Source organism: Tauraco erythrolophus, chromosome 14 (genome assembly GCF_009769465.1).
Source record: "Tauraco erythrolophus isolate bTauEry1 chromosome 14, bTauEry1.pri, whole genome shotgun sequence".
Taxonomy (NCBI): Eukaryota; Metazoa; Chordata; class Aves; order Musophagiformes; family Musophagidae; genus Tauraco; species Tauraco erythrolophus.
Window position 1 is genome coordinate 435,968 of NC_141478.1, and position 18,549 is coordinate 454,516.

At 67.7% G+C, this 18,549-nt stretch overlaps 2 protein-coding genes across 3 annotated transcripts; one reads left to right on the top strand and one right to left on the bottom strand.

Annotated features, from left to right (window-relative positions):
* The first annotated feature begins 5,300 nt into the window (after positions 1-5,300).
* Positions 5,301-9,207, top strand: IDH2 (isocitrate dehydrogenase (NADP(+)) 2). Its single transcript, XM_086620296.1, has 11 exons — positions 5,301-5,391; positions 6,435-6,526; positions 6,862-7,027; positions 7,349-7,509; positions 7,599-7,742; positions 7,846-7,982; positions 8,111-8,262; positions 8,355-8,467; positions 8,559-8,656; positions 8,790-8,882; positions 9,120-9,207. The coding sequence occupies exons 1-11, from the start codon at positions 5,301-5,303 to the stop codon at positions 9,205-9,207; spliced, it is 1,335 nt and encodes a 444-aa protein (XP_086476422.1).
* Positions 9,208-11,345: 2,138 nt separating this feature from the next.
* On the bottom strand, positions 11,346-15,568 carry ZNF710 (zinc finger protein 710). Of its 2 annotated transcripts, XM_086620440.1 has the most exons (5): positions 14,114-15,547; positions 14,000-14,008; positions 12,925-13,185; positions 12,260-12,434; positions 11,346-11,518 (listed from the first exon to the last, which is right to left on the bottom strand). In XM_086620440.1, exons 1-5 carry the CDS (start codon positions 15,545-15,547, stop codon positions 11,346-11,348), a joined length of 2,052 nt encoding a protein of 683 aa, XP_086476566.1. The 2 variants fall into 2 exon arrangements, with proteins under 2 accessions (XP_086476566.1, XP_086476567.1); XM_086620441.1 differs by lacking the exon at positions 14,000-14,008 and having other exon boundaries at positions 12,925-13,116; positions 14,114-15,568.
* Positions 15,569-18,549: the final 2,981 nt, after the last annotated feature.

Here is an 18,549-nt window from a genome sequence, read left to right on the forward strand (position 1 = left end):
TGCCTGCGAGGAGCAGGGGCCAGGGCTGCGTGCACCCCGCTGCTGCTGCTGCTGCTGCTGCTGCTGCCTGCGTGCTCATGCCTTGCTCTGCAGCCTGCCCCAGCGCGGGCAGCAGTGCGGGCAGCAGCGCGGGCAGCAGCGCGGGCAACATCCCCTCTTCAGAGACCCGCACGCGGCTCGCACACAGCCTACGTGCCCAGGCTCTTCCTTCCAACCCACACCTCCTGGGGCTCGCACGCTCGCCCCCGCCTCGGCTCTCTCCTGGAGACTGCCAGACAACACCAGGCGGTCCCCCCCGAGCCCCCCTCCCACCCACAGCCTCCTCGGCCGCGCACACGCGCAGGGCGTGAGCGCGCTTGCACGCACACCTGCAGCCGCGCAGGCTGCCGGGCCGTGCTGATTCACGCACAGATGCTCCCAGACCCAGCTGCTCAGCGCCAGCAGCTCAGAGAACGTCGCGCGTCCCGCCGCAGCCGCGGCCTCTGACGGCACAGCCGCGGTCGGGGCGCCCAGAGGAGTGGGGTGCAGGCACGTCAGCTCTGCTCCGCTGCACCCCGGCAGCTGGCGGCCCCAGGGGAGAGGCCCTGCTCAGGACCAGGGGAAGCAGCAGGGGCTGGGGCAGCCTCCAGCCCATGGCACAGGAGGGCCAAGCCCGGTGCTGGCCCCAGTGCAAGGCCCGCAGTGTGTGGCCAGCCAGACAGGGCACTGCAGGGCTCCCCACAGGGCTCTAGGGCATCCTCCCAGTCCCATGGGCACCGGCTGTGCCACCCTGCCCAAGCCACGGGTCTCCCACGGGGCCGCAGCCCTGCTCTGTGCCCCTCCGGCAGCCACACAGCTGGCTGCCCCTGTGCCCCCTGGCCTGCTCTCACCCCACCGCCAGGACCTCCCAGCCTTGGTGCTGGTGCCTGCCCGATGGCGGCACGCAGCCAGTCCCATGCTGCCCCACAGCATCCCCTTTGCCCCGGGCAGGGCACACTGCAGGGGCCCCTGGGCACAGCCCCCCAGGCACTGCACAAAATGCACCCGTCCCATCACTCCCCACTCCACACTCCTGCGCAATGTGGGGCTTGGATCTCTGGACTGCGGTGGATCCCCACGATCCAGATCCCCACTCAGTGCCAGCACCTGCCTGCACCCACACCACACTGCCTGCACCCATGCACTGCCTGCCCAGGAGGCTGCGGGACACGTGGGCGCTGCCCTGGGTCGCTGCTCCTTGTCTGGCACCCCCGGCACTGGGTAGATTGGAAAGAGTGAGCACCCCTTGGAGGGCAGGGACACAGTGGGCTCTGAGCTCAGGCACTTCTGTACCCCGGGGTGCAGGAACTGGGGAGTCCTGGCTCAGGGAGGCGTGATCCCTTCCCAGCCATGCCCGGCCCCACAGAGCCCAAACCAGCGCTGGTCTCCTTGGCTCCGCTCACCCTCGGCACAGCGGCACCCTCGCTGCGGTGCTGCCTGGGGCAGGACGTGGTGCCAGACCCCAAAAGCACCGGGGACAGCAGGGAGACCCCACAGCCCGCATGACCCCAACTCTCCCTGTGTCCCCAAGCCCACGGGCCACTTTGGCACCTCAACCATCGTCAGACGCAGTGGCCACACGCCTGGCACACGCAGCACGTGTGCAGCCCACAAGTGTCCAGGGCACATCCACACACGTGGGACACACAGCACGCACGCGTGCCCCCATACCTGGCACCGAGCGTGCACACAGACTTCCTTACGAGCAACCCATAACACACATCCAGAGCACCGTGCGTGCACTTCCGTGCCCTCAGCCAGGCACCGTGCGTAACGCACACATGTAAGCACACGCACGGAGGGCTGTGCACACCCTGGACGGCAAACACACACCGGGAAACACCCCTGCGGGGGAACTGCCCCGCGCTGCGGGGGGGGCTGCCATCCCCGCACCCCCTGAACGCGCCTGCACCCTCCACGTGCACACACACGCACACTCATTCACATACACACACACACACTCACACACGCACCCCCAAGCCCCCCGCCGCCCCCAGCCCCGCGCAGACGCTCCCCTCGCGCAGACGCCCCTCGGGGAGCCCCGTGCACGTGCACACGCAGCCCCTTGCACACCCTGCCCGCCCACCCCCAGCACACCCCCGCACGCCTCCGCACACGCCGCACAAGACACCCCTCCTCCCCCCCCGCAGGACCCGTGCACACACCACCCCCTCGCACGCAGCCGGCCGTGCCACCCCCGTGCACACCCCCGTGCACACCCCCTTGCACACGCACACACAAGCCCCCCACCCCCCCGTGCCCGGTGCGCCCCCCGCGCCCCCGCCCGGCCCGGCACTCCCGCCCGCTGCTCACCGGCTCGGCGGCGGGTGCGGCGGGACCCGCCGGCAGCGGGGGCGGCTCCGGGGTCCCCGCCCGCGGCGGGGCGCGGGGCGGCTCCGGGCGGCTCCGCCTGCTCCGCCCGCCGCTCGCAACAAAGGGCCGCTCCGCCCGGCCGCCCCCGCCGCCGCCCGGCTCCCGCTCCGCCACCGGCCCCGCTCCGGGCGTCCCGCCCGCCGGCCCCGCCCGCCGGGGTCGGGGGGCAGGAGCCGGGGGGGGGAGCGGGTGCTCGTGGCTCGGGGGGGCGGGAGCTGGGGGGCCCAGGGGAGGGCGAGTCTCGGCGTGGGGCCGGGCGGGCTCTGCCCCCCTCGGGGCTGCCCGGGGCGATGTCGGCCCCGGGCCGGTGCTGGCCCGTCCACGGGGGGGACACGGCCCCCCTCCCGCCAAGGCGAGGCTGGCCACGCGCTGCCCCGCACCCTCAGCCGCGCCTGGGGCCGGCGGCGAGCGGGGGTTTTTGGGGGGGGGGGGGGGCGGCAGCACGTGCGTGCCGGGGTCCCCTCCCGGGTGGGAGCCCGCAAGGAGCGGGGTGCTGCGCGGCCACAGCCCCGGAGCAGAGGTGTCTGCGCTGCGTTCGGCGTGGGCACCCCCGGAGCGTGTGCGTGTGGCTCCGGGTGTTGCCATGAGGTGCCCGCGGGGACACCCGGTTCCGGGCGCTTCGGGGTAACTCGTGGCTCCAGGCGTCTGGCGGTGACGCGCAGCTCCGCGTGGCTTGGGGTGCACTTGGGACACGCGGAGCCGGGGGCTGCCGGCCGGCTGTCAGCAGTGTGCGGCACTGCGGGGGTCCGCGGGGAGCCCGGGCAGGAGCGCCGCTCTCCTGGCGCGCGGGAGGAGCGGGGCAGCAGGAGCTGATGGCCCTGGCAGGGCAGGCCTATGCTCCAGGGTGGGCAGGGTGGGAGGCAGCGTACCTGGGCACAAGAGGGGTGAGTGGGGCAGGGGGCTGTGGAGGGGTGGGCTGGGCAGGACACACAGCTGTGCTCCTGCGTGGGGTCCGGTAGGCAGAGCCCCCTCAGTCTCACAGCACAGCTGTGGCAGGAATGCCAGCTCCCCTCCCCCCGCCCCCAACCAGCGTTGTGGACACTGACCTGCCAGCACTGGGCTGGGCAGTGGTCCCAAGGAGGGGTCCCAGGGCCAGCCAGCCATGGCCCTGTGCACCCCTGGGACCGTGGGCAGGGGTGCGGTGCGGGGTTGCTGGTACAGACTGTGCCCCTGCCCCACAGTCTGTGTCACCCCTGGCCTGTGCCGCTGCAGGCTGGCAGCTCGGAGCAGTGCCAGCAAGGGAGGCCCGTGTTTGGGGGCAGCACCGCTCGCATGAGGAACCGCGGTGTGTTGCCCCACTGGGCATGCAGCTCCCTTCAGCCTCCCTGGTGCCCCCTCCCACGGGCAGACACAGCTGCCGCAGGCAGCGGTGCACACGTGGACAGATCCCCCCCCTCCAGGTCCTTGCTCTTCCTCTGGCTGGGCTCTTGGTGCCCCCAACTCGCTGGAGTCAGATTCCTCCCGGGACACATCACTCCACAGAGCCCAGCCCCAGCCCTCTGCAGCTGGCCCTGCCAGCCCCCCGGGACCCTCCCGGGGCCAGCTGCGCTCGGGGGAGGCTGGTTTGGCAGCAGCCCGGGGTGTGTGGATTGGGCTCTGTCCAGGGATGGACTCCCTTTGTTTGAAGACAGCCCTTCCCTGGGACGATGCCACATGGCTGCTCCCGTCAGTGCTGGCAGGGCCTGCGCTCCGTGGGGGGATGGCCGCTGTGCTGGCATGACCTCGGCCCTGCGAGAGCTGCGGCCACTGGGTGCCTTTGACCGCGACGCCGGGGCGAGGGCAGCCAGAGCGGCCGTGCTGTGACTGGTGCAGCGGGGCAGCCCCCTGGGACCAGAGGGGGCAACACCACCCACTGCCCCACTGTGGTGCCAGCCCTGGTGCCACAGGGAGGGCAGTGGGACCGGGGCCGCCGGAGACCCCAGCACAGAGGGTGCCGTTCCCCCCCGTGGCCGGGAGCCCTGCAGGCTTCTGCTCTGGTTAATGTTAAAGCCGGGCAGACGTCAGTGCACCCAGCCCTGCCTCCCCCCAGCCCCGCTGCCTGCGGCTGGCAGCTCTGCCAGGACTGTTTTTCTTCCCGGAGCAGGATCTGCCCATCCCCTATGGCTAAAAAAAGCCATTGCTTGGCCCGTGCCAGGGGGGCCAGCAAACATCCTGGGACGAGCAGCCTCCTGGCCACCCCGGCACACCTCCTGGCTCCTGTACGCGTTCTTGGGGTGCCCTTGGGGTGCCCCTACCACCTCCCTCCACGCTGGGGTCAGGCAAGGCGAAGGACCCCCCAGGGAAAAGGCAGCAGCTGCCCTTCCCCGCAGCCGCCCACCCCGCTGAGTCCAGCTGCCCCGAGTCACGCGCGGGCGCTGTGCCGGATCGTTCCCTTCTATGTAGGGAGCTGTGCCAGCTCCCAGCCACGGCCTCAGCGGGCACCGCATCCCAGACCCACACGTGCCCGTGGTGGCCGCGTCCCTTTTTTAGGAACGGGGCTCACTGCAAACCCTCCGGCTCCTCGCACCCCACACCGAGCAGAGCCGAGGTATCGGGGGTGGGGGGGGACGGGACGCACGATGCTTCGCCCACCCTTACCACTGCGTCCCGAGCCCCCCCTTCCCCGGTGAAAGCCGATCCCGGGTCACCTTGTGCTTTGGCACCGGTTGCACCCAGCAAGTGGCACCTCACCCATCCAGGGTGGGAGGGGGCACCCTACTGCTTCCCCCCCCAAGGGCATCATCCCCCGTGGGTGGGGGGGATGAAGCAATGGCCCGGACCCCCTTCCCTCCGCTGTGGGACCCCGCGCGGGGCCCCACAGCGGGAGGGGGGGCACACACACACACGACCGGGCACGCACCGCCCCGGGGCGGAGCGAACCGCGTCCCCGCTCCGCCGCCCCCGTCGCGTCCGCCCCGTCGCGTCCCGCCATGGCCGCCCGCTACCTCCGCGCCGCCCCGGCGCTGACCCGCCTGGCCCGCTGCCCCCTCCCCGCCGCCTCCGTGGGGCAGCGCCGACACTGTGAGTGGGGGGGCAGTTTGGGGGGGCGCGTGGGGTGTGTCTGGGGAGTCCTCGTGTCCTTGGGGGCTGCTCCGCCCTCAGTGGGGTTTGCACCGGTCCCGGGGTTTCCACGCTGGGGCGGCTCCGATTTTATTTTTTGGGGGGGAACGGGGAGGCTGCGAGTGGATCCGCCCCCCCCCCCTCCCATCCCGCTTACAGCTGGTGCCGTGGGGGTTTTGCAACCAGTCACGGACCCACGCGGGGTTTTGCAGCCGGGTGTGGTCCCGGGGGGTTGGCTCTCGGGCGCGGTTCCACGCGGGGTTTTACAGCCCAGCTTGCACCAGGTCCCCCCCCGAGAGGAGTTTCCACCCGGTCCCGGTCCCGGTCCCGGTCCCGGTCCCACGCGGAGTTCTGCAGCCCAGCCCGGCCCCCGGAAGGGTTGGCCTCCGGTCCCGGTCCCGGTCCCATATGGGCTTTTGTAGCCCGACCCACAGCCAGGCTTGGCACCCGGAGGGGTTTACTCCCGGTCCAGGTCCCAGGCGGGGATTTGCACCCCAGCTCGCACCCAGGTCCAGCCCCGAGAGGGGTTTGCTCCCGCTCCCAGGCCGGGATTTGGACCCGGGTCCAGCCCCGAGAGGGGTGTGGTCCTGGTCCCGTGCAGGGTTTGGCCCCGGAGGGGTTTGCACCCGCTCCTGGTCCTGGGCTCACGTGGAGCTTTGCAGCCCAGCTTGCACCCGGGTCCCACCCCAGAGGGGTGTGCACCCGCTCCCAGCCCCGCTCCCGTCTGGGGCTTTGCACCCCGACCTGCACCCGAGCCCAGCCCCGAGCAGGGTTGGTGCTGTGAACCGGCCCAGACCCCGGTGGGGTCTGTGCTCCAACCTGCACCCGAGCGGGGTTTGCACCCTGACCCGCACCCGGCGCGGGGCGAGGGCGGCACCCGAACTCTGCCGGACGGGACCTCACGGTCCCCGCGGGACACCTCCTGTCCCAAGCCGCGGTGCAGAGCCATGGGACTGATGCCGGTGCTGGGCGTGTGCCCCTAATGCCCTGCTGCCGCCGCCCAGATGCCAACAAGCGGATCAAGGTGGCCAACCCGGTGGTGGAGATGGATGGAGACGAGATGACACGGATCATTTGGGCCTTCATCAAGGAGAAGGTACCCGGGTCCTGCCTGGGCAGCAGGCGGGTGTGGCACGAGTGGCGCTGGCGGGTGCTGTACGGGGGAACAGGTGGCTCTTGTACAGGGCACAGGCAGTCCTTGCACGCTGCCCTCCGTCTGTCTGTCCATCCTCAGGAAGCAAGTGGTGAGATCAGCACAGCTTCCGGCAGGACCTGGAAGCGGGGAGGTGCCAGGAAGGGGGGAGCGTCCCGGGCAGGCAGTCATGGTTGGGCTGGGGTGGTGGCCAGGGCTGGCCATGCCGCAGTGCATGGTGCTGCTCCCTCGGCACCCCATGCCATCCCCCAACTCTGACACTCTCCTGGCACCTCCAGCTCATCCTGCCCAACGTGGACGTCCAGCTGAAGTATTTTGACCTGGGCCTGCCGCACCGGGACAAGACGGACGACCAGGTCACCATCGATTCGGCGCTGGCCACCCAGAAGTACAGCGTGGCTGTGAAATGTGCCACCATCACGCCAGATGAAGCCAGGGTGGAAGGTGGGCAGGGGCTGAGGGTGGTGGGGCCAGCAGCCCCGTGGGGAGCTGAGCCCCCCGTGTGTGCCCCCCCCACCGTGGGGAGCTCGAGGGTGCTGCGGGGACCCCGAGGGCGTGGGGCTGGGGACAGACCAGCCTCTGCCCAGTGCCAGCCCTGAGCCCACGCTGGCTGGGCCATCTCCTCGGCTGACCCAGCAGCAGGGCTCTGGCAGCAGCCCACGGCACGGAGGAGCAGGGGGGCTGGCAGGGGCTGGGCACTGGGCTGGGGTGACCACTGTGCCTGGTGGCGAGGTGCCTCGGGGGCCTCACTTCCGCACGCCCCAGAGTTCAAGCTGAAGAAGATGTGGAAGAGCCCCAACGGGACCATCCGAAACATCCTGGGGGGGACGGTCTTCCGGGAGCCCATCATCTGCAAGAACATCCCCCGCCTGGTGCCCGGCTGGACCAAGCCCATCACCATTGGCAGGCATGCCCACGGCGACCAGGTGAGCCCCATGCAGCGGCCACCTGCGGCGTGGGGGCATCTGGCAGCTCCCGCCGGCCCCTGCCCGACGCTCTGCCCTCCCCCTTGCAGTACAAAGCCACTGACTTCGTGGTGGGCAAGTCTGGCACATTCAAGCTGGTCTTCACGCCGAAGGACGGCAGCGGGGCCAAGGAGTGGGAGGTGTACAACTTCCCTGGCGGTGGCGTGGGCATGGGCATGTACAACACAGATGAGGTAAGGGGGTGGGCTGGGGGCAGCAGGAGGGATTCCCGTGGGGCGGCACAGCCGTCTGTGGTGGGACGGGGGTCCCACGGGCGTCTGTGCGCTTCCCTTGCAGTCCATCTCGGGCTTCGCTCACAGCTGCTTCCAGTATGCCATCCAAAAGAAGTGGCCTCTCTACATGAGCACCAAGAACACCATCCTCAAGGCCTATGATGGGCGCTTCAAAGACATCTTCCAGGAGATCTTCGATAAGTACGGACTTGGGGGAGCTCGGGCTGCTGGGGGGGAGAGCTGCCCCTCCTGGTGGAGGGGCATTGCCAGGGGTGGCAGTGGGACCCGGCCTGGGGTGGGCACGGCTGACGCCCGCCCTGGGCCCCCAGGCACTACAAGACAGAGTTCGACAAGCTGAAGATCTGGTACGAGCACCGGCTCATCGACGACATGGTCGCCCAGGTGCTGAAATCCTCCGGCGGCTTCGTCTGGGCGTGCAAGAACTATGATGGGGACGTCCAGTCAGACATCCTGGCCCAAGGTGGGGCAGTGGGAGGGGTGGCGTGGGGTGATGTGGGGTGGGCTGTGTGCGGTTGCCCTCCCAGGGCCACCCTGACCCCCGTCCTGCCGCAGGCTTCGGCTCCCTAGGGCTGATGACCTCTGTCCTGGTGTGTCCGGATGGGAAGACCATCGAGGCCGAGGCAGCCCACGGCACCGTCACCCGCCACTACCGGGAGCACCAGAAGGTGGGTGCGCTCTGCCTGCAGTGAGCTCCCCGCGCCGGGTGGCCCGTGGCACACAGCCCACGCCGGGCGTCTGAGCGCTCTCTCCACGCAGGGGCGACCCACCAGCACCAACCCCATCGCCAGCATCTTCGCCTGGACGCGTGGCCTGGAGCACCGGGGCAAGCTGGACAGTAACCCGGACCTGATCAAGTGAGTGAGGTGGGGTGGGGGCACCCGGGAGTTGGGGACGCCGCTGGCAGCTGCCGCTGGCACCAGCCATGGCAGGCGGTCCACAGCACAGTGCTGGCGTCACTGGAGCCATGTGTGCCGCCACCGTCCCCAGGTTTGCTCAGACGCTGGAGAAGGTCTGTGTCGAGACGGTGGAGAGCGGGACGATGACGAAGGACCTCGCCGGCTGCATCCACGGCCTCGCCAAGTACGTGTGGCTCACGGGGCGGAGCGGTGGGGGCAGCCGCCTGCCACGAAGGCGGGCTGGCCGCACGGGGCAGCCACGGGACGGTCCCTGGGGACTCGGGGCGTCTATTTACGGCTCGCAGGGTCGGGCTGTGCCTGCGGCCAGGGCTGTGCTGCCTGGCTGGCTGGTGCCCGCGGTGGGGAGCGGGCAAGGACGCCGCCGGCCGCGGGACCCCTCCAGCCTTTCTGTACCCCGCAGCGTGAAGCTGAACGAGCACTTTGTGAACACCACCGACTTCCTCGACGCCATCAAGAACAACCTGGACAAGGCCCTGGGCAAGCAGTAGGGGGTAGGTCACCCAGCCCCGGCGTCGCTCGGCTGGACGGGGACCCAGCGCTGCCGCCAGCTTGCCAACGGCTCAGGAACAGTTGAATAATTTTTATAAGCAGTTTTCTTACAAGTGTTTTTAAAGCTTTTCTAGCAGTGTGTGTAGGACCGGGGGCGCTCGGGGGGGCCCATCGCGCACTGATTTGTGTACCCTCCCACCCCACGGTGCCAGCAGCCATTAAACACCTCACCGGCCCACGGCACGTGGCGGCGGCACAGCTCTCATGGCGCGGGCACAGGGCGGGCGCCAGCCGCAGGAGGCAGCCAGCAGCTAAAGAATACGCGTTTATTGGAATTATTGCTAAACAACTCTTCAAACCCAGGAGGTAAAAAATAACCAACACACAGTAGAGCTTTGCACGAGGGGCGGCTGAGCGCTGCGCGTACGCGAGGAGGGGATGCCCAGGAGCCGCTGGCACCCACTGTGCTGCTGCTCCGGCACCGACCCAGGCCCCCCCCACCGTGTCCCACAGGGCAGAGCCCAATGCTGCAGCTGCCCAGGGCTGCCCCCAGCAGCAAAGACCCCCACGGCTCAGCCTCACCCAGCACAGGGGGGACGCACATTGCAGCTTTTTGGTATTGGGACTGAGGTAGCGTGTGAGGGGGCAGCACTGTGGGAGGGGGGCAGTAACTGCCCAGGGGGGACCCTGCCTTGCTGGGGGCTAGGAACCTGGAGAGGGGAGGGCTGAGCGGTGCCACTCCCCAGAGCAAGCCCGGGCTTTTGGGGATGGGGCCAGGCCCCAGGGAGCATGGTAGGACCCACACCTGCAGCAACTGCAGGGGACGTCAGCTCAGGGGTCCCCAAACCCCACCAGTGACCCAGCTGGACCCCAGGTCCTAGGCCTGCTGGGACCCGCCTGGCACTGGGCATACTGGGCAGCAATGCTGTGGGTGCTGCCTGGCTCCCTGCCCCACAGCACGGTAGGGTGGACAGCCAGGACGGTGGTCCCAGACCCACAGCTGCCCCAGCTCCTTCCTGCCCCCACCCCAACCCTGGGAGTGGAGCAGGAAGCCCCCAGCCCCAGGGCTGCCCCAGCCAAAGCCTCTTCCCGAGCCCTGGTGTGAGGAGGGGGGTGGGTGAGGAGGGGTGCCAGCAGCACAGGGTGGCCATGGATTGTTAGAGGGGCCCTGCTGCTGCTCGGCTGCCCGAAGGCGGTGGGACTGCGCTCTGGTCCTCGGCCCCCCTGGCACCATCGCAGCCCGCGGCGCTCCCCGCGCACAGACCACACACGTTGCACAGGTTTACAAAGCACATTGGTTGAAGGAAACTGAACTCGGTGAAAAGATAAATCCAACCACGCGGCACGTCTGAAAAAAATAAATTACTTTCAAAATACCATCATTTGCTCAAGTCGAACAGGGGTTGCCTGCCTTTAAATACACCGCTCGCTGCAGCGGCTCTGGGCCCGGAGCCGCTGCTTCCCCCGAGCTTTGCCATTAGTTTGTAAGAAAATATTCTGTTTTGTACGTGCCCCGTGGCCTCGCGCAGGTTCCACCGCTCTGCCCCAACGCAAACCCACCTTCTGCCGTGGGCAGAGGGGCTTCTGCCCCGCGGGGCGCTGGGGGGGAGCAGGGGGCTGGCCGGGCTGCAGCCCCAGTACAGCCAGGGGGACCCAGGAGGTAGAATAATTAGTAATGCTCATCATCTTCTGGGACGTGCCCTCCCTGCCCGCAGCTTCAAGTACGCCGGAGGGCAGGCGAGGGGGAAGAGCGGGCTGAGGTCCTGGCTCGCCACCGTGCAGCACCAGGCAGGATTGCTGCGGGCAGCCGGGACACAGCTCGGCGCTGCCTCTCGGGCAGGGGGGAAGGAGGGAAGGACCTCAGCGATGGCGAGGCCACCGAGGCTCTGCAAGGGTCTGGCAGCGGCTTGGCACACACGTGGTGACCGCTGCCTTGTGCCGCCTCCAGCCTCCGTTCCTGCCTTCGCCCTGGCAAAGGTTTTCGGACATCCCTGTTTTCTCCTTTGCCGAGCTCGGCTGGACCCCCCCTCTCCAGGGGCGGAGGCACGGGTCTGGCCGGGTGCCGCAGCCCGCCGGCAGCAGCTCCTCTTACCATGCAAAGTCCACGCAGGCCCCCAGCAGCTGCCGCCAGCCTCGGCTACAACATGTTGTAGTATGCCATCTCCTTCATGGCCTGCTCGGTCAGGGCGTGCTCGTCCGGAGGGTTGCCCACCCCCCCGTAGCCGTAAGAGTTCTCCTCCTCGAAGTCGTCCATCTCCTGCTGCCCGTCCAGCTCCGCCTGATCGGCCCCGGCCAGGTCCATCATGGGATCTGGGATTCAGCACAGGGACATGTGATGATGGACCTGCACGAAGGTCCAGGGCCAGCAGCACCCTCCTCTCCGGGTTCAGAGCCCAGAGCCCCCCCAGGAGCTGCACCTCTGCTCGAGCCGGGCCGCTTACGGGGGGCTCTCAGCTGAGGATCCCCAGCCACGCGCCACGGCAGGGACGGGTCACTGGCAGAGCACTGCCGGAGCGGAGAACTGGCACGTGTGTGCTCACCCCTGACTGCTGCCTGTGCGGGTCTGCAGCACCCGTCCCACCGTGGGGGCCAGGGCAGGCAAGGAGAAGACAGTGGCGTGGTAAGGGCATCCCCCCAGCGCCACCCCCGCATTCCCACTCCCCGCCTGTGCCGCGGTGCTGGGCACTGGCTGAGGCTTGGCCAGGCCAGGAGGTGTCTGAGGTGGGGAGGAAAAGGGCAGGAACGGGGCATCCCTTAACTTACTTACTACGAAGTTTATTTATTTGGATTTGTACCCAGTTCATTAACCTTACTGAGCTCCCACTCGGTACCCTTCCACAGCCCTTCTGGGGGGACGGGTGCTCCAGGATGGAGGGGAGGCTATGGGCACAGCACATGTCACCCGCACTGCTGGCAGGACGAGCAAGCCAAGGGTGACCCTTGGGCAACAGGACACGAGCTCCCGAAGCAAACAGCTGAGAGCCAGGTGCTCCTGGGAGCAGCCACCGCAGGGAAAGGCACAGCACCCACTCTGCCACCGCCTGCACCCACCTTGGCTGTCCAGGCTGATGTCCATCACCCCGTGCTTGACCTTCATGTGCCGGCTCAGGTTGCCCTTCAGGTTGAACTTGCTGGAGCAGTAGGGGCACTTGAAGGGTTTGCTCCCCGCGTGCAGGTGCATGTGGCCCAGCAGGTTGTACATGCGGTTGAAGGACTTGCCGCAGACCTGCGGGCAGCGTTCCCGGCTCAGCCGCAGCTCTCCCGCTGCCGCCCCCGGCGAAGGGGACAGCAGCAGGTCCTTGCCCACCATGGCCAGTGCTGCCACAGAGACACACACTTTGCAGAGGGACCTCGTTCCCAGGGTCCCCCGTTGCTCCCACCAATATCCAGGAGTACTGGGGCCGCTTCCCTCCTCCCCACCCTGCAGCAGGTGGCCTCGGGGGTGCGGCGCTGGTGTCACTGGGAATTCCAGCACATCTAGCGCTGGTCGGAGGGAGATACCACCCGCCCTTCCCTGTTAGCAGTGCCCATGCCCTGCCCACAGCAGCAGCTCCCAGCTGCACCGCTCGGAGCAGCGGCATCAGGACGAGCTGTTTTCCCGAGCGGACAGAGGGAGGCATCACAAAACTGCTTTCCTGCGGCTGAGAGCTCGGCCCAGCCTGGCCGGGTTTCTCCCGAGCGCAGCCCCCCGTCCCTGCGGAACCCCCCGGCGGTACCTTGCACTTGAACGGCTTCACCGGCGAGTGCACAATCATGTGGGTCTTGAGCGTCTGCTTCTGCACAAACGTCTTGAAGCAGATGTGGCACTGGTAGGGACGGACGCTGGTGTGGATCAGCATGTGCCGCTTCATGTTGGCCTGCAGCGTGAACTCCCGCCCGCACACCTCGCACTTGAACTCCTTCACGCCCTGCAAGGGGTTCGGAGAGCCGTGGGCACGGGGCAGAGCCACGGGCACGGGGCAGAGCAGGGACCTGCGCTCCCCGAGGGGTACAGGACGGGCTCCTCGCACTAAGCTGAACTGCAGGGACTGGCAGCAGGCTGGACCGCAGGTACGTGGGGGGAGATTTATCCTCATCTGCAGCTTCCCAGAGCATCTTCTGCTCCCTCCTTCCTGCCCCTTCCACAAGCGCAGAGCGGGCACTACGAGAGCCTGGGGCCATCCCCACTGCCTGGTCCTGCAGCGGGCTGGATCCTGCCTCCCGCCTCACCCCCAGATACCATTGTCTCACCCACACTGGAAATGCATTTGCAGCCTTTGAAAATCCCAGTACCAGGTCAGTGCCGCTGGAGCAAGGGCAGCTCTGCAAAGTGGCATCCACAGGAAGGGGCTGGCTGGGGAACGTGGCCGCCGTGCGGTAGCTGACCTGGCACAGGTTTGTTCGAGCGCCCTGCCCGAGCCCGGCAGCATGTGCGTGGTGGGCTGCAGGGAGCACAGCTGGATGGGCTCCGTAAGCCCAGCAGAGACCCAGCTCCACTCTCTGGCTCAGGTCAATCGCTCCCCCACCAAGGAACCCCCGAAAAAAGGGCAATCCCCTCACTCGCAGCCTGCCAGGAGGGCCTGCTGCAGCACATGGCCAGGGTCCCCCACATTACCCTGCCCTGGCACCTGCAATAGGTCTGAAAACCCCCTCCCTGAGGATGGAAACCCCCAGGAAGAAAGGTGGCTGGGCAGCCCCAGGTCCCCTGCCCATACCAAGGCCCTTTCACTGCCAATCAATGACCCCATGCTAATGCCAACCACGGGCACCTCTGCCCGCCTGCACCACCCGTCTCCCAGGGCTGTCCAGGACCCTGGGGCACTGAGACACTCCTCTCCCCCAGCACCCACGTCCGGAGCTGGCACATTTCCTCTGGGCATGGCAAGGGCAGCACCCCTCGGGTGCCCGGCTTGCCCTGGTCCCTACCTTGTGCGTGAGGGAGTGCTGCTTGAGGTGGTGGATCTGGCTGAACTCCATCCCGCACTCGGTGCAGACGAAGGGCCGGACGTTCTGGTGCTTCAGCATGTGGTTCTGCAGCTGGCTGCGGTAGTGGAAGGACTTGCTGCACTCCAGGCACTGGTAGAGCGTGGGGCCCTGGTGCGTGGAGAGGTGCCGCTTCAGCTGGGTGAGCGTGGAGAAGTCCAGCCCGCACTCCACGCAGACGTGGCAGCGGCCGCTCTCGTGCTTCACCTCGTGCGCCTTCAGCTCGCTGGGGTAGGCGAAGCCCCGGCCGCAGAAGCGGCAGCTGTAGGGCTTGATGTCGGTGTGCAGCAGCATGTGCCGCTTCAGGTGGCTGGTCTGGGTGAAAGCCTTGCTGCACACCCCGCACTTGTGGGGCCGCGTGCCCTGGTGGGTCAGCAGGTGGGTCTGCAGGTGGCTGGGCTGCTTGAAGAGCTTGTTGCAGTGCGGGCAGGAGTGGGGCTTGATGCCGTTGTGGCCCAGGATGTGGGTCACCAGGTTGTACTTGGAGGTGTAGGACTTCTCACACATGCGGCACTGCCAGCGCTTCTGGCGGTCCCCCGCCTCCACCAGGTACGAGTCATCGATCTGCACGTTGATGTCCAGCCGGTCCAGTTGCGCCTTCTTGTTGCGCTCGCTGGTGGCACCCGCCGCCTCCGCCTCCAGCTCCCCCGGCTCCTGCCAGGCGAAGCCCTGCTCACTCTTCACCCGCTCGGGGGACGCTGGCACGGGGGCCTCTGCCTCGCCGGGGGACGAGGCGCCCGCCTCGAAGGCGCACTCGGTCCGCGGGGCCCCCGCGGTGCCAACCTCCACCGCGCCAGCTGGGTCGGTGCCGCCGAGGCAGTGGCCGGTGCCCTCCAGCTCCTGGCGCGTGTGCCGGCGCAGGTGCCGCAGGCGCCGGGGCTTCCTGCTGAAGGCGCCGAGGTCGATCATCTTCACGGCGCTGCTCTGCACCGTCTGCTCCTGGCCGGGGTCCTGGGCGGGGGGTGGGTGGCTGCGCTGCTGCTCGTCCTCCTCGTCCCCGGGGACGGACACCTCATACAGTACCTCGTCCTCCGCCTCCACCTTCTCGCACTTGACCTTGGGCACCAGCCTCACAGGAGGCCGCTTCCTCCTCCGCGCATGCTTCTCCAGGGAGGACTCTGACTCCAAGGCATCCTCCTCCTGCCCGTCCCCCGGCGCCGGCTCCTCGCCCTCCAGCTGGCAGTCGCCCTCTGGCTCCACAGGCTCCGCCGTGGCAGCATCCGGCAGCTCCCCTCCCAGCCCTGGGAAGAAGCCGGCGGGGCTGACGGTGGCCCCGAGCAGCTCATTCTCGGACACCAAGCCCAGAACCGCAGCCTGTGCCAGCGACAGCACCACCACCGCGTCCGTCTGGGTCCCGCACTCGGTGAAGCGATCCATCTCTCGCCGCCTGCCTACGCTGTCATGGCTGGGGAGGGAAAGAAACAGCCATTAGCCCTCTTGGTGCCCCTGCTGCCACGTAGCTGCTGGGGACACTGCTCCACAAGGGGCTCATTCCAGACATCACCCCTTGGGCTATGTAACTATTCCATCTGTTTTCCAGAAGAAAGTGGGGTAACTGCTCACAATGACACGTGCAGCGATGGCGCAGGGAGGAGCATGTCACCATGGGACTCGCCAGCAGGACAGCCCGCCTGGGTTTGACGGCACCACGGGACCCCCGAGCAAGTCATCCTGATGGACAGGAGGGGAGAGCACAAGGAGAAGGGCAAGGGCACAGACGTGGCTGCAGGGTGCGAGGCAGCAGCCCAGGCCTGGGAGTGACACGGAGCCTCCAGCACCAGGCAGACGATGCCTGCAGGAGCGCGCCGGAGCCACAGCACAAGATGAGCCGCTCCGGCACTGCCGTTCGCTGCATCCGACACTGGTGATGGCTGGGGAAAGGCGACGGCGGAGCTCACATGGGAGCAGCGCACGGTGCCGGCCAGTTTGGAAAATATGGACTTGAAAGGTCAGGTAGACACCAACCAGCTTTGACCAGGAGGACAAAGGACCTTCCATGGAGAAGCGCAGAGGGATAAGGAAGCACAGGCAGTGCACTGGGAGATCATGGTGACACCGTGGTATCACCACTGGGTACACGTGGGACCACAGCAAACTCACAGGGATGCAGTTTCAGCAGGAAGAGTTAAAAGACAAATGAGCAGAAAACTCCACGTTTACATCATGCCTGCGGGGTTCGGCACTGGCCTCACCTGACAGCTGCCAGGCCAGCTGTGCCAGGTCTGCAGCGGCTCCAGGCATGGAGCAACCCGGGGACAGCAGCTCTGCTCCTGAGGCCAGGACAAACCAGGAGCTCCCTGTGCTCTGGTGGGCTTCAGGGACCCACCAGCCTGGAAAGTGCAGGACAGGGCGTGTTCCCACTGAAGTGGTGTGACCGGTGTGGGAATGGCCACAGGGAGGGACAAGGCCCGTCTGAAGAGCTGGCGTTCTTCACCTGGCAGACAGAGCCTGCACCCCAGCAGCACCAGCCCTTTCTGGAGGGCTTTGGGGGCAGCCAGCCAGCGATCCGAGGAATCGCTGCCATAAACAACCCGGGAATCTGGGATAGTGAAGTATGGAGGAGCTGCTGCACCAAGGAGAGCAGGTGCTACACCACTGAGCCCCGGGGATGCTGCTTCACCATCCATCCCCAGATCCCTCTGTCTGGTGGCCACACGTTCCTTGGCAATTTAGGGTGGGAAACAGGGAAGGGAGAGCATCAGATGGAACACAACAGAGTGAAATGGGAAGCCGGAGAGACATACAGGTGCAGGCAGGTCTGCCAGCAGAGCAGCCTGTCGGCACACTGGGCAAAGACGTGCCAGCTGCCAACGCTCCCTTCGGCTGGAGGGTAGTTTGTGCATTTTGTTTTGTGAGGATTAAAACAACACTTCGAGAGCGCGCCCACGCTCAGCTCATTGTGCCCAGGGGCCCGACAGCCCCCAGCCCCAAACCAGCCCCAGAGAGCACAGGGCAGGGTCCTGGAGGGATGCAGAGCCCAGAGCAGTGATGCCCAACTCCCCCAGCTGAGCCAGCCAGGACCCCCACGGACGTGGCACAGCGCAGGGCCCCCAGCAGCACCCCCCAGCACCCTGGGGCAGCTAGTGAGGACGGGCAGGGAGGTGCTCAGAGAGCCGCCACCAGATGAAAGCGAGGAGGCTGCCGCTTCCTCCCGCAGTGAAGAATTTTCTCCTAAATATAATTATTTCTGCAGCTACAACAAAGAAATCCTACGGGGGAGGTAAAACAGGAATAAACTCTAAACCAGATTATGTCGCAGTCCCAGGAGCACCTGCACAGCGTGAGAGGCAGTCGGGGGCTAAACAACCACTCTCCGAGTGGAGAATTTCCCCTTTATCAGCTCATCGTCCCCACGGCTCTCGCGCTGCGTCCCACCGGCCAGGCTGGATACGGGCCGCACGGATGAGGAGCCGCGGCCGGAGCACACGGGCCTCCCGGCTGCAGACACAGCGCTGCTCTCGCTGGCTCTGGCACGGCCCTGACGAGCGCAGCCCGTGCATCCTCTCGCAGCAGCTCAGTGCCCACCGAAACACCGGGCCACAACGCACACGTCGCTCCGGGGACTGGGAAGGGGAGAAGAGCCAGCGTGGAAACAGGCAGAGCCAGAGAAGGGGAGAGAGGGTGATGGCACGGGGTGGGCTGCCCGCGGGCTCAGCACCCAGGGTACTGACTCCTTCCGTAGCATCCCTCCCATGTGCGTGGCACGGGATGCTCAGCCCCCGCGCTGCAGGATCCAGCCGCGGGATCGGGCACCCTCCAGCCAGGGGACCCTCCCCGAGGGTCAGCGTGCGACCTGCCCGTGCTGCTGGAGGGGGAGATGCTCGGGGGGGCAGGGGGCTCTGGTACCCCCAGTTCCAGCCGCCTCTGCCCCCGCACGGCAGCCGGGCCCCCTGCCAGGGGCTCCAGCACCCTCCAGTCACCCCCCTCGCCCGGGCAGGGGGAAGGGCCCGGCCGAGCACCCGGCCGGCCCGGGCACCCCTTCCCCACGGCGGCCCGGAGGGAGACGGGCTGTGCGGAGCCATCGGCCTGAGACCGGGGCCGGGGGGCAGCCGAGACCAGAGGGGCGGCTTCAGCCCCTCGCACCTCCCGCCCCCGGCGCAGAGCCAGGGAGAAACCCTGCGGAACCGGGCAGGGAGATGGCGAGGAGGAGGATGGGGGAGGAAGAGGATGGGGGGGAGGAGGAGGAGGATGGAGAGGAGAGGGGGGAGGGGGAGTGCAGAGGCAGCGAAACAAAGCCAGGAGCGGGGGAGGGCGGCGGCAGGAGGAGGAGGAGGAGGGATGGGAGGAAGACGAGGAGGAAGAGGAGGGAGCAGCCGGAGCGCACAAGCCGGCCCCGGATGCTCCATCCTGCAGTGGAGCGTTGTCACCCCGGCTCTGGG

Coding starts and splice junctions, on each gene's coding strand:
- IDH2 (XM_086620296.1), top strand. CDS start 5,301: ATGGCCGCCCGCTACCTCCGCGCCGCCCCGGCGCTGACCCGCCTGGCC. Junction 7,510..7,598: donor GGCATGCCCACGGCGACCAG/GTGAGCCCCATG, acceptor TCCCCCTTGCAG/TACAAAGCCACTGACTTCGT. Junction 8,657..8,789: donor AGTAACCCGGACCTGATCAA/GTGAGTGAGGTG, acceptor CACCGTCCCCAG/GTTTGCTCAGACGCTGGAGA.
- ZNF710 (XM_086620440.1), bottom strand. CDS start 15,547: ATGGATCGCTTCACCGAGTGCGGGACCCAGACGGACGCGGTGGTGGTG. Junction 12,435..12,924: donor TGAAGCCGTTCAAGTGCAAG/GTACCGCCGGGG, acceptor CGCTGCCCGCAG/GTCTGCGGCAAGTCCTTCAA. Junction 11,519..12,259: donor CATCAGCCTGGACAGCCAAG/GTGGGTGCAGGC, acceptor GCTGAATCCCAG/ATCCCATGATGGACCTGGCC.